This window comes from Octopus sinensis, linkage group LG29, assembly GCF_006345805.1.
Source record: "Octopus sinensis linkage group LG29, ASM634580v1, whole genome shotgun sequence".
In the NCBI taxonomy this organism is placed as follows: domain Eukaryota; kingdom Metazoa; phylum Mollusca; class Cephalopoda; order Octopoda; family Octopodidae; genus Octopus; species Octopus sinensis.
The window spans coordinates 3,410,088-3,424,781 of NC_043025.1; the positions used below are offsets into that span (position 1 = coordinate 3,410,088).

Genomic DNA, 14,694 nt, shown 5'->3' on the forward strand with positions numbered 1-14,694 from the left:
TATGGCCTGGATTGACTACAAAAAAGGCGTTTGATAGCATCCCCCACACATGGATCCTCGAAACACTAGCATTAACAAAGTAGCACCAACAATCATAAAATTCATAGAGCACTCTATGAATAATGGCAAACAGTCCTACACCTCCAAACAAAGAGGGACACATGAAAACCAAAGACATCCCCATTAGAAGAGGAATATTCCAGGGAGACACGCTCTCTCCACTCCTTTTCTGCTTGGCACTGTCACCTCTATCTGATATGCTAAATAGAACTGGATGCGGATATAAATGTCACGGCAAAACGATCAGCCACCTTTTATATATGGATGACCTAAAACTATACGCTGCAAATGACAAACAGCTGGAAACACTATTAAAGACAGTTCATGGATTTACCAAAGAAATAGATATGAAATTGGATTATAAAAATGCGCCAAAGTAACCCTGAAAAGAGGAAAACTAGTTAAGAGTAACAACATCACACTAGATAAAACCAATGAAATAAAAGAATTAGACCAAAGCCAAACTTACAAATACTTAGGAATCCATGAACTAGATAAGACACAACACACACAATGAAAGAGAAAATAAAAAAAGAATATTATAGACGAGTTAGATCAATACTAAACACAGAGCTCAATGCTAAAAACAAGATAATAGGTATCAACACTTTAGCTGTCCCAGTTATAAGTTACAGCTACAATATCCTTAACTGGACACGAAATGAACTGACCAAAATAGATCGGAAAACAAGAAAAATAATGACAGGATCTAGGATGCATCACCCAAAATCTGACATAGAAAGACTATATATACAACGTATAGAAGGTGGATAGGCCTTATACAGCTGGAAAACTACTATAAAATAACCACCATAGGACTGCAAAAATATCTACTTCAGAAGGAAGGAAAACTGATCCAGATAGCGGCAAAACACGAGCAAAACAAAAAAATGTTCTCAGTATTTAAGGAAGCTGACAAATACAAACAAGAAATCATACCACCTAATAAACATGAAGAAGAAGATGAAGAAACAACAAAAGCTATAAAACAAATGAAATCCAAACTAAAAATAGAACAGAAACGAACCATGATAAAATGATGGCAAGAAAAGCCCCTTCATGGTAAATACTGGACTAAACTAAACGCAAAAAAAAACAAAGAAAAAATCCCAGCAATGGTTGAGAAGCTCAGGACTCAAAGCAGGAACAGAGGGTTTTAATTGCATCACAAGACAAAGCCTCCCCACCAGAAATTACCAAAAACATGTAACGAAAAGAAATATTACAAGTAACTGCAGATATGTGGAGATGGACAATAAACAATAAATCATATTATCTCTAGCTGCCCAGTCTTGGCTAAGAAGGAATATATTCACAGACATGACACAGTTGGAACCTACATACATTGGAAGCTATGCCAACATTATGGAATAACAACAGAAAAAAGATGGTATAGGCACACACCAGAAAAGGTCACAGAAAACGAGAAGCAACCATACTCTGGGATATGCCGATACACACAGATAGAGAAATTAAGGCCAACAGACCAGATATAGTTGTCAGAGATCATGAAGAAAAAAAATGCTTTCTAATTGATGTATCAATACCGGCAGATGACAACGTGTCTCTAAAAGAAATGGAGAAACTTTCAAAATACAAAGACCTGGAAATAGAGGTAACTAGAATGTGGAATCTGAAAACAGAAACAATTCCTATCATAGTAGGTGCATTAGGCATGATAAAAAAAATATTCAGACAAATACATAACAAAAACACCAGGACTTACAAACACATATAACATACAGAAAATTGCACTACTAGGCACTGCACACATCCTACGCAGAACACTTTCCATACAATAACCATCAGAGCATCACAACAAATCACAGCACATACCCAAGGCACACAGAGCTGCGCTCGGTAGTGAAGTGAAAGCACGCTATAAAAATAAAACTACTGAATAATAATAATAATAATAATAATAATCCTTTCTTTATTAGCCACAGGGGCTATAATTTCTATAATCTCCATCTATCTATCATCGTCATCATCATCGCCTTCAATATCATGATGTCGTACTCATCATCACCATCATCATCATCATCATCATCATCATCATCATCATCATCATCACACATCACCATCACCATCATCATCATCATCATCATCATCATCATCATCATCATCATCATCATGTTCATTACTGTCGTCGTCACTGTCGTCGTTGCCCCTGTCTTTGTCATCATCATCACCATCGTCTTCTCCCTCTGCTCCTTCTCCTCATCTTTTCATCTACACAATATCCATCCTCATCAGTTTCATAATCCTAGTCATCTTCATCATTAACAACTAACTATTGACATCATTTTCCTTTATGATTATCTTCATCTCAGCCTGTTGTTTTTCTTTTTCTTATAATCATATTCAGTAGCATCATCATCATCATCATGTCCATCCTCATACTTCTTCTTCCTCTTCTTCTACCCTTCCCTTTTTTCTTTCTTGTATCCAATTTCCTCGTCATTATTGTCATTCGTTTCTTCTGTATTTTGGCAAATCATCTATTAAAATCTCCATCTCCCCCATGCCCAATTTAGGATCCATAATTACCCTCATCTAACTGACACACACTTCAAAACCTGTCTTTAAACCCTACAATCTTTACTACTGACCCCAACCCAATCCAATTAGATGCAATAATACAACACTTAGTAACATTACCGTCACAACACGCCTCCCCACTGTAATGCCTCGCTCTACAATACTACCCATATGACTACATATAGCAGTGATGATATCCCTTCCCAATCCAATACTGGTACTGATTATACCCCCAGTTCCGCTTTGTTGATAACATATCTTACGAACCTGACCTTCCCGTCGATAGATTGCAACCGTAGGTGAGGCAGAAAAACCTGCAATTTCTGGGTGTCTCAACTTTACCCTCTTAAGGTTCTTGACTATGCAAAAATATAATCTACAAATGCCGAGTAGTAACACCACGCTCCCACCAAAAAAACGGTCTACATAGGCAGCACCGTTGATTTCAGGCACCACCATCGAGCACGCACGAACTTGCTTTCTCTAATCTAATTCTAAATGATATGCCTCCTTAGCAACTTATATGCACAAACTCAAATATCGAAATATTCCCCATACCTTACTCTGGTCCATCGTAAGAGAGGTTCCCCATACGACACTAATCTCGGCTTTTGTAAGTTGTGTTTAAGGGAATCGCTAAGCATCCTTCGCAACCACAACCCCTCATTATTTAATAGATTCCCAGATGTAATACTCTCTTGCAAACACAGGTTCACTCATCATTTTCCCATTTTGTTAAATCTATGTAATCGGATTACTATTGACCGTAAGATGCAACTAGGTTTCACTAGCAACTTATCCCTTGCATTAATACACTTTTTCTACGGAATTATTCCTTTTTATGATTACCTTTGCACATTCGTTTCACCCTGTACATCGTACCCCCTTACAGTCACCCCATCCTCACACCTTGTATTCTTCCCCTTTTCTCCATCTCTCTACAACCCAAATCACCCACAACTACTTCACTGCTCTCGGTACCAGTCTATCTACTCCTCTTCCCTCCTTTACTCTCATACACTTCTACATACCTCAGTACTCTCCTTCACCGACAACCCACCTACATTACTTGATCCCCCTCTTCAACCTAAAGCCTCTAGCAATAACTGCTGCTGTCTTAACTACCAAATTACCCCTCACTTACTCTGTCCACTACCCTCTATCTTCTCTCATACCTTTCTACTTACCTTAGTAATTTCCCTCCTCCGCCAACTAACTTCTTTTTGTCGAATTGACCCTTAGCCACACCATCAGAATCTATAAATTTGACCTTTCCCTCTCTTTAATAGTTGCCCTTCCCTTTAGTTGTGGGAATAATAGTAATAATGCCACATCCATCCCACGTGACGAGTGGTGTGGGAAGTCGCTATAAATAAGGTGATGTCGGTTAGTATAGAAAGAAAGTACGAAGTAGACGGTTTTAGTCGTGTTTCTACTGGTCTAAAAACTATACTGCTATACCGAAGAGGGCGTTAAGAATCTGACATTAAGGATTATAACAGATGCGACGAGAAATGAACAAAATCACGAGGAATTATCAAACAAAAGTTTTTCTTTTGTGCGAATTTTACGGGAAAAAAATCGCAGAATTACGGAAAATTTGGTGGCCAATTCGCTCGAGTTGCAAAAACAGCAACAGCAGCAACGGAAAGAACAACAGCAGCAGCAGATGCAATTGCAAGAACAACATCAGACGCTACAAAAACAACAATAATTAATATTACAGCAACAAATGCTGTAATTAATGATAGTAACTCATCAGCAAATGCTGGAAAAAATGTTCTCGCCAGATTATGTTGCGATTTTACTGGTCCTATAAACGGTTCATACTACTCAGTGGTAGTTGATAGTTTCTCTAGATGGTCTGACATTTGAAAGTGTAAAAACCCAACTACCTCAAATGCGACAATTTTTTTTCTCTTTAAGTGTTTGCGAGGTTGGCATGACAGAGGCGATGGTGTCTAACAACGGAACACAATTTTGTCTCTTGAATATAAAAAGATTTGTGAAATAGTCGCAGTAGAGGATGTAACTATTGTGTTGTACCATCTGAGATCTAACGGACAAGCAGAACGCTCTGTCGATACGTTCAAGAGAAAGACGAATAAGGAGGTCACGGGCGTGGTAGCTCTACAATAATACTGAAGAGCATACCGTGTGACACCAAATCCAAATACACCAACAGGTATACCACCAGCAGAGTTGAAGTTTGCGAGGAAAATAAAACCAGTCTTCGACAATTGCCACCGGGCAGGAAAAGAAAAATTACAAGGGAAAATACAGTAAGATTTTTCAAACTTAGTGAAAAGGTATTTATGAAGGCATATAAGAATGAAAAACAGAGTTGGGAAGATGGTGCGATCACCAAATGCATAGGAAAATGCTATAGTTGGTAAAAAGTAGAAAAGGCGTATACAAGAGATACATGAACCAACTGAAGAAAATAAAGATTCGTTGAGAACGAAACCAAGAGAATGGAAGAACCAATAGAATGGCTATATGATACTTTTCAAGTACCAACACCACTACAGGTGATTGAACCCAGGCGCACAAGCGTAAGAAAAAGAAGATGTACATGGTTCCTGGAAGTGGATACCAAACGGAAAAAAATATTAAATATGTGACTAAGAAAAAATACCCCTCAAAAATGAGAAGTGGGGTGATATAAAGAGTATTGCAATTAAAAGAAATAAAATGACACTCCATAAGAAAAAAAGAAAGTCGTAAAAGGGGAAATGTTGTTGGGATAGAAATAATAATGGTAGACCCCTCCCACGTCACGTGTAATATGTGAGTCACTATAAATAAGGTGACGTCGGTTAGTATATAAAGAGAGAAAGATAGAGAGGGACAGAGTACGAAGTAGGCAGTTTTAGATAGCCGTGTCATTACTGGTCTAACAACTATACTGTTATAGCGAAGAGAGTGATATAACAATCCGACATTAAGGATCACAACATCTTTCACATTGTCTCAACTTCCCATTGTTCTATAACCAATATCCCTAAATTTTGACATCTATTCACAAACCTAACAACTAACTACCCTTCAATTACTAGCCATTTCACCCCTCCCACTCACCACCCAACTCCCTTATCTCCTCTCATCCTTCTCTGCCTCAACAATCCCCACTCTCCACCGAGACTTCTACTTCTCCCTCTCCAAAACTGCTTGCTCTACACATTTAACCCCCCCCCCCCTTTAAACTTCTCTGCATCACGATCTGAAATGTAAGATCTTGCTTCTACCCTGACGAGGAAGGGTCAACTTACCCAACGTTTATTTGATTCCATTACTGGCCACATATTCTGATGAGCTACAACTACAAATATTATGACGGATTTCTGAGCCCCAGAAACGGATGTTGGATTTGTAACACCTTGCCTCCTCCCCTTTAATTTTCTCTGTCGTCTGTACGCAGTGTAAGTTTGATCTATTAACATATAAATATTTATATATTTATGCTCAAATATTCATCGTCTAAAAATCTTCAGTCTTTACTTTCTTTCTCTTTACATATATAAATATACCATATATTTTGTATATCAAGCCCAAGCTGCTGTATTTAATTTGTTTACCCACACAACTGCTTCTGTATCTGATCACCTGGATTCCTCTTACAGTCACACATTACCCAACCAACTGGTAAAGGTGTCGGAGTCTAAGTTCGAATCATTTGAGCGCAACAAAGGATTTTCTTTAACGAGAATCTTTAGATCTCTTATTTCAATTATAAATACACATGTACACACACACATAAACACGCATATATATATATTGCGTCTCATGTTTGATCTTTGACTTCTGGCCGAAATCACATCGCCATGTTGATTCGCTAGCTTCTTCGCGCATTTTTTTCTCTCCTTCTTTCTGTGTTTCTTTTCTGTGTATCTTTCTGTTGAAGAGCGTAGGCTCGAAACGTTAAAGACTTGTTTCATTTATATTTCCTGAGCGCCATACTAATACAATTGTTTGTTTGTATTCCACCTGCCTTCGTCTTTTGTTTATATCCGTAAACTTGTCTTCGTCTTTTGTATATTTTCATAAAGCTTACCGTTATATATATATATACGCATACATAGACGCACACACTCACGCACACGCACATACACACACACACATATATACATTAATAATAAAGAGTATAAATATAGAACTGGTGTGTATATACATACTTGTATGTTTTGTATGTATGTATATGTGAAAATTCTTGTTTTACATTGTGTACGTTTTCTCATGCGTATAGTTGCATATATAGACACGCTCAAATATATTTAAATGATAAACTTCTGGAAAGTCTTACCGAATTTTGCAGTTCCAGTGAGAAATTGGATCTGTAATCTTTGAATTAGCTTTACGTTTCTGGTATTGACAAGCTCAAATTTCTCAAAATTGGTATTTAGGTAGTGTTACATATCCCAGTGCGCTAGTAATTACAGGTACAAACCTGAACTTGTAATCTGCATAGGGTATCGTCAGATTTCTCAATAGTTCAGTGTAGGTATTCCCTTTTTCACTGATCTTCAGCTTAATGTTAACATCCGCTGGGCAGCAGATTTCCACAACTGTACACAGTTTCTCTTCTCAATCCCAAATCCTTATATATTTCTTTACTATTTTATATATTTCCTGTCTGTTGTGCTTACACTTTATTGAGGTCTGCATGGGACATTCCACCAGTATTCCTTTTTATTATGAGTGGATATGGCTTCTACCATAATGTGGGTCCTTATTTCTTCGTCCTCTTTTTTTTTATCCCTTGCATATTCTTTGCATAAAGTTTCATGTCATCCACAAAGAAACAGTGTGTAATTTTGGTGTTTCTGTTTCCGTGTGAACCAGTGAGATATCTTTTAGACTTCAATAACATGAATGACAAAGGGTTTACAGAAAGTATAAACACTATCACAGAGAGGCTGTTGCCTTCGAATAGCCTTTGCGACATTGTATTCTATCAGTGATTATACAGTCACTCTTTGCGTTTAATTTCAATATGGTGGTCTACGATGAAGTCAGGTCAACTATGGTTTTGACCATGCTCACTGGAACTTCAGCAAGTTGAGGGACTTCTAGCATCCATGTGTAGAGAACATAGTCAAAGGCTTTCTTGTAGTCTAGCTACATTGAAACGAGGTTCATCCTACGTTCTCGCACCTGACATCACACCTTTGTTGATTAACAATTATTCGCCATTGCCCCAAACTCCCTTCTTCCCAGCTGCTTGTTCTGCTGTGATGATGTCATTAGCTTCACACTGGTAATGGAGGAAGAGTTTTAAACATGTTGTATATATCTTATACATTAAGTTCTGGCATGCAATTGGCCGGTACGTTTTTTTTGCTATGTGGATGGTTCTGCATTTGGGGATCAACTTTGTCTCAGTTGGAGCTAACCAGGGTGGTATGCTACCGTTCCCAATGAGAGTTTGCTGGTAAAGTTCGATAAGATATGGTCGGTAGAATGTTAGCTTCTTGTACCAATATCCAGCAAGTAAGTCTCTTCCAGATGTTTTTCCATCCTGGAGTTTCTGGATCACAGTTGCAAGGGTTTCACCATCAATGTTGTATGTCTTGGATGTAATGCAGGAGCAATGACTTTTTCGGATTTCTTCTAGCCATGGAACATCTTGGTTAAATTCCTTCTCTTCACTCCAGATTTTCCTCCACAAGGAGTCTATGTCTCCTAATGAAGGAGCTTCTGTGATGTTCACTGCTCCTCCTCCTCCTCTCATGTCTGTCTACTGCTGCCTGGTTCCAGTTGAATTTTTATTGTTCTTCTCTCGGTTATTCTCTTCTGATGTCGAAGTTAATTCACTGACAACTTTTAGCTCTTGCTTCAGGATAATCAGTTCTCTTTTTGCTGTCTCCAAACATCATTTCTATCTCTTTTACTTTCTGTTGCTGGGACGCATAAGGATTTGTTTGTTTGCACGCAATAAGCATCATTACATGACTTTTGGTCTTCCGTAAAGCAGTTATGTTCTTCTCTGTCTTCAAAGCCCATGGTGGTACTTCCTTTGTTGCTTCGGTTTTGTTTACCTTCTGAATGTCATTCATGTCCTGCTTTGCAGTAGTAACCAGAGTATATAGAATGGCGTGTGTGTGTATGTATGTATGTATGTATGTATGTATGTATGTATGTATGTATGTATGTATGTATGTATGTATAAATATATGTACGTATGTATGTATGTATGTATGTATGTATAAATATATGTACGTATGTATGTATGTATGTATCTATCTATCTATCCATCCATCTATCTATCTACCTGTCTGTCTGCCTGCCTGCATATCTATCTATCTTTCTATCTATCTATCTATCTATCTATCTATCTTTCTATCTATCTATCTATCTATCTATCTATCTGTCTGTCTGTCTGTCTGCCTGTCTATCTATCTATTTGTCTGTCTTCCTGTCTGTCTGTCTGTCTGTCTGTTATCTCTCTCTCTATCTATCTATCTATCTATCTATCTATCTATCTATCTATATATCTATCTATCTTTTTATCTATCTAACGAATATCACTTCCTCCCCCTCTCTCCCTCTCTCTGTCAATCTAACGAATTTATCTGACAAGTGAATATGTATAACGTTTCACTGATTTTTAGGCAACTTATTTGGTGTCAATTGTTGTCCATATATTAACCAGTATTTCAGTATCTTCAGTTAACTACTCTTTCACATATCTACTATTTAAATGTTAATGATTTTAACTTCATGAGAAGACCTTCAATGTGTGTCTAATTGTAATATTAACAGATTTGAATCGCAACCAGAACCATGGGGACGGAATATATATTATATCATGTCCGCAACGGTAGCGGTTTCCTTATCACTTAATGTTCTTTGAAAGACTGCTAATGAAACGATTGTAGACATTAATTAGTTCTGTATCATATCTCTGTTCTCATTAAGGTAACTGGCATGTGGCAGTTTTATATATTGTAAAATGGATTTAATTTAACAGCGTTTCTTGAGTAAGTTTGTACTCTGAAATAATATATATCTCATATATAACTGACGTACTTTACGGTACTTTAGTTTAATACGTGATACTTTGCAGGTTTTCTAAAATTCAAATTATATACAACATTCAAATAGTATTTCCAACAACATTGAGCTTGTGTGTGTATGGACTGATATTATAAAGGATATACAGGGTGTCCATAATCAACCCTTATAATTTGAAAGATTCAGGAAGAAAAGAAATAAGGACAACTCAGCAAGTTGCATGCAACCAATGGAACCCACGTAGAAATGTTCTGATGTTTCTAATAAAGAACCGCTAAGTTACGTAGACGTAAACAACCCAAGACCTGTTGACAAGAGTGTTGGGTGATAAACACAAAGGCAAATACACACGCATATATACGACGGACTTCCACACAGTTTCCGGTCGCAAATTTACTCAAGGGCTTATTCGACCCAAGGTTGTAGTAGACGTCACTTACCCAAGGTGGCACACAGTGCGACTAAGGAATCCATGTCTGTGACAAGCAATCGTTATGCCACAGAGCCATACCTGTGCCTACATCGAAAATAATATTTCTCTCATAGATGAGAATGTTGTATAGACCCCATGATATGCACATAACAGTCTCGTTGTTGTGTCATTTTTATATTTTATCATCTTCCATCTTTTGTTGTTGGGGGTTTCACAAAAGATTTTCTCCTAGCTTAGAAAATCTGAATCAGATTGAAGGAACCTATTCCTGTTCAAACAACACTGCCATAAGAACAATTCAAGGAAATAAACAACTGAACTGCGAACATGAACATTTATTCAGTTCGTGTTGAGTAAAGAGCATTTTAGACAGTACTGAACAAGAGAAAGCAGATTTATTTACTTTTATTTTAATGTGTATAATATTTATCTTTCTTTTTTCAGATATTTGCATGATAATCGAATAAAAAACTATGAGGATGGTGCTTTCTTATTCCTCCCCAGCATAAGTCACATGTAAGTAAAACGAATCTGCTTACTGGAAAATTAAGATCTTATAGAAGAGATCATCAGTTTCTCAGTTCTTTGTGAAAGACAGATGACAATAAATAACGATGAATTGCTTTTAATTTTAGTGGTTCGAAATGGTTATTTCCGAGTATTGTGTTTTATCATTGTAAATCTATGTTCAGATAGCATGAGGGTTGATTTAGCCTAATTTCATCCACGTTTATAAATATACATAATAAACTGGAGATGATATAATGGCCCAGACACATACATGCATAAATGCTTGTGTATGGGTATGTCTTGGGTCATCCCATAAATAATGCAGCTTTTAATCTTTTATTTTTCAAAATTAAGATAAACAAAGTTCTTTTTTAATCTAAAAATATACTCTCCTTCATTTTCTATAACGCTCTCCCATCTATCTGGTAGACTTGCGAGGCCCATCTAAAATTCACTTGTCCGTGACAAAACATACCCCTCCAGTACTGTTCTGACCTCGTCTACAGAATTCATATGTTTTTCGGTCCAAATGATTTTGAAGACTGTGGAATAAATGATAATCAGATGAGGCAATGTCCGGTGAATAAGGTGGGTGGGGTGACGTTTCCCATTCAAACTGCTCCAGCCTTTGGAATTTCAATCTTCTTGTATGTGGCCGAGAATTATCCTGATGGAAGAATACCTTTCGTCTTGAAACCAAAGATGGTGATTCTTCTTCTAGCGCTGAATTAATCTACTCAAGCTGCTTGTAGTAGTTCTCCTTTGTTATCGTTTGGTTTCCGGTTTAAAATCTCAAAGAGGATAACAGCACTTTACGTGGGTGGAGACCTTCTTTAGCCTGTGATTTCGTGGTGAAACCTTAAAAGCCAAGGGTTTAGTGCGGAATAATATGACAAATGTATTTGAAACAGACTGGATGGAATTATTTAACTGATGGGACTTCACCATCATTTTGTTTTTGTAAAAAATGTGAATCGTTCTTCCGGAGGAATTAAGAAAAGAATTAAAGAACATTTTTCTTATGAATTTGGTTTTTACACCAAACAAAGGCGAAGTTTCAAGTAAAAGAAAATTTTCTACCGGTATTTAAACCAAAAAGGACTGTACTTTTGTCAACGTCAAAACGAGTTAACGAAGAGTTGGATAGACTTGAAAAGCTTCGAGTTATTGAAAAACTTGACAACGCTGAATGGGTGTCCCCAACAGTTTATATCAAGAAAGAAGATCTGTGTATATGTTGAGTTTTCAACAGAGATAAACGAATATTTGATGCCATATAATTACCCCTTACCAAGTCCGGAAGAAATTTTCGCGAATCTGGAGGAAAAGTTTTTCGAAGTTGGACCTATCTGAAGCACAACTGCGGGTACAAGTTGATGAGAAATGTTCAAAATTACTAACGATAAATACCCATATAGGAGTGTATAAATTTAATCGACTTCCTTTTGGTATTAAGTTAGTACCAAGTAGGTTCCAGCAAGTTAGGGACACTATGCTCGCAGGTTCGGATTTCGCAATAGCGTATCCTGACAACATACTCAAAATAAGTGAATCTCGTGGTCAGCATGCTGAGCATGTTAAAAAGGTCTTCGAAAAAATAAAAGATTAAGTTTAGCGAAGAATACTGTGGATTTTTATGCCAAGAATAAAATATCTCGGGCAGGTTATAGATGAAAATAGACGTAGACCAGACCCGTCAAAGGCGAGTGCAATATAGAATATGCCTCCCCCGACAAACATTACAACGTTACAAGCATTGGGTGGGGCTCGCAAATTACTACCAGGTACACATAGCGTATATGCATGATTTGAGAGCACCGCTGATTAACTTGTTAAAAGGACGTTAAGTGGAACTGGTCGGACAAATGCCAAAATGATTTTAAAGAAATTAAAAGCATCTTAACGTCAGAATTGTCTTTATCACGTTTTGACCCGAATTTAGAAATGGTAGTGGCATCAAATGCTAGTAAAATTTGGTATTTGAGCTGTAATTTTACACAAATATGAAGATGGTATCGTGAAAGCTGTAGCTCGTGTTTTGCGTTCCTTATTTCCGGCTGAGAAAAGTTAGAGTCAAATAGAGAAAGAAACATCAGCCATGAAATCTGCGGTAAAGAAGTTCCATGAATTTATACATGGAAGATGATTCCGTCTGCAGATAGACCACTGCTCATTATTCTACTTTCTGGTTTTGTGAAGCCTAATCTCTCAAGATTAGTATTTAGGTAGTGTGTTACATATCCCAGGGTCCTAATAATTACAGGTATAAACCTGAACTTGTAATCTGGATAGAGTAACCGCAAATTTCTTAATAGTTTATCGTAGGTATTTTCATTTTCGCAGATCTTCAGCTTTATGTTTATGTCCGCTGGGCAGCTGATTTCAACAACTCTGCACAATTTCTCTTCTCCATCCCAAATCACTATGTCAGGTTTGTTGTGTCTACATTTTATTGAGATTTTCACGGGGACATTACACCAGTACTCCTTTTTATTATGAGTGACTACGGCTTCCAGTATACTGTGAGTTTTATTTCTTGTCGTCCGGATTATCCGCGGAGCGAATCTCATTATACAGTATCGAAACTAAAACATCATATCTTAGTGTGTGTGTGTGTGTGTGTTGTGTGTGTGTGTGTGTGTGTGTGTGTGGTGTGTGTGTGTGTGTGTGTTTGTGTATGTGTGTGTGTGTATGTGTATGTAGTTACCTAAAAATCAGGAAAAAAAAGAAGCACTGGGGGTCTGTTATTAGGCAATAAAATTGGTATATTAGTATAGTTTATTTAATGTTATATCATAGACCAAGGCAGCGAACCGGCAGAACCGTTAGCATGCTGGCCAAAAAGAAATGGTCGCCGACGTTTTGTTCGTGTTTATGTTCTGAGTTCAAATTACGCCGAGGTCGACTTTACCTTTCATCATTTAGAGATTGATAAATTAAGTACCAGTTGAGGAGAGGGGCCGCTATAACCGACTTACACGCTTTGCTGGACTTGCTGGCCTTGTGCTAAAATTGAAGACGACGAGCTTGCAGAATCGTTATCATGCTGGACAAAGTGCTTGGCGCTATTTCTTCCGTTTATACGCTCTGAGTTCAAATTCCGAGGCAATCTTTACTTTTCAGCCTTTCGGAGACGATAAGTTAAATACCAATCGCGTACTAAGGTGGATGTAATCGATAAGACCCCAGCCATAAATCTTCAGACATTGTGCTTGTAATAGAAAGAATATTATATTCTTGCGATAACCAAATTACCGAATGGTTTCATGGTGGAAATGCAGAGGCAAAAGCAGCAACCATCAAACATGTCGGAATGGAAATGTTACGGATATTATTACTTTTGATAATTTGGTAATCATGTGAATATATCATAATAATAATAATAATAGTAATAATTATACATGTGTGTGTTTATGTACAAACTGGGTCATCCCATAAATAATGCGTTTTTTCAGTTGCATGAACTACCTGCATCAACTTGTTATAAAAGCAGGTAGTAGTTCTACCTTGAACATATTCTTAGTGTAAGTTTTGAAGCGTGCAGTTCGATTTTAACAGTTATATTTTCAAAGCTATAATGGAAGTGACAAAGGAACATATTCGGCTTATTTTGCTTCATGAGTTCAATAAAGGCAACAATGCAATGGAAAGTGCGAGGAATAAGTTTAACCAGTGTCAACAATGGCGCCAAAACTTCCGAGTCGGAATCTACAGCCTAGAAGACAAGCCTCAACCAGGAAGATCTGTAGAACTCGACGAGGACGTTCTGAAAAATTCCTTCGTAACTGTTGAGGAACTGGCAGATAAGCTTGGATTTGATCATTCAACCATTCTTCGACACCTGCGTGCCATCGGAAATGTCAGAGAATTGGGTCAATTGGTTTCCCTCAAACTTTCTGAGTTTAATTGCGCGGGAAGAATGAATCTGTGATCTTCTTTCACGTCACGTCTCAAGAGTGAACCTTCTTTGAACCAAATAATGACTGGTGACGAGAAATGGGTTCTCTAGAAAAATGTCAAGCGCCGGAAGTCGATTAAATTTATACACTCCTATATGGGTATTTATCGTTAGTAATTTTGAACATTTCTCATCAACTTGTACCCGCAGGTGTGCTTCAGATAGGTCCAACTTCGAA

The 14,694-nt window shown here is 37.4% G+C and overlaps 2 protein-coding genes across 2 annotated transcripts in view; one reads left to right on the forward strand and one right to left on the reverse strand.

Annotated features, from left to right (window-relative positions):
- Nucleotides 1-8,657, reverse strand: part of LOC118768406 — a 73,510-nt gene extending 64,853 nt beyond the window's left edge. The window contains exons 1-2 of the mRNA XM_036514792.1: nucleotides 8,420-8,657; nucleotides 4,756-5,035 (exon numbers count right to left, since the gene is read on the reverse strand). Coding sequence (XP_036370685.1) covers nucleotides 4,756-5,035; nucleotides 8,420-8,657 — 518 coding nt within the window. The remainder of the gene's footprint in view (nucleotides 1-4,755; nucleotides 5,036-8,419) is intronic.
- A 1,718-nt stretch (nucleotides 8,658-10,375) lies between these two features.
- LOC115225984 overlaps nucleotides 10,376-14,694 on the forward strand; it is a 98,593-nt gene continuing 94,274 nt past the window's right edge. Inside the window, exons 1-2 of the mRNA XM_029796958.2 lie at nucleotides 10,376-10,401; nucleotides 10,493-10,564. Of these exons, the coding sequence (XP_029652818.2) occupies nucleotides 10,376-10,401; nucleotides 10,493-10,564 (98 nt within the window). The remainder of the gene's footprint in view (nucleotides 10,402-10,492; nucleotides 10,565-14,694) is intronic.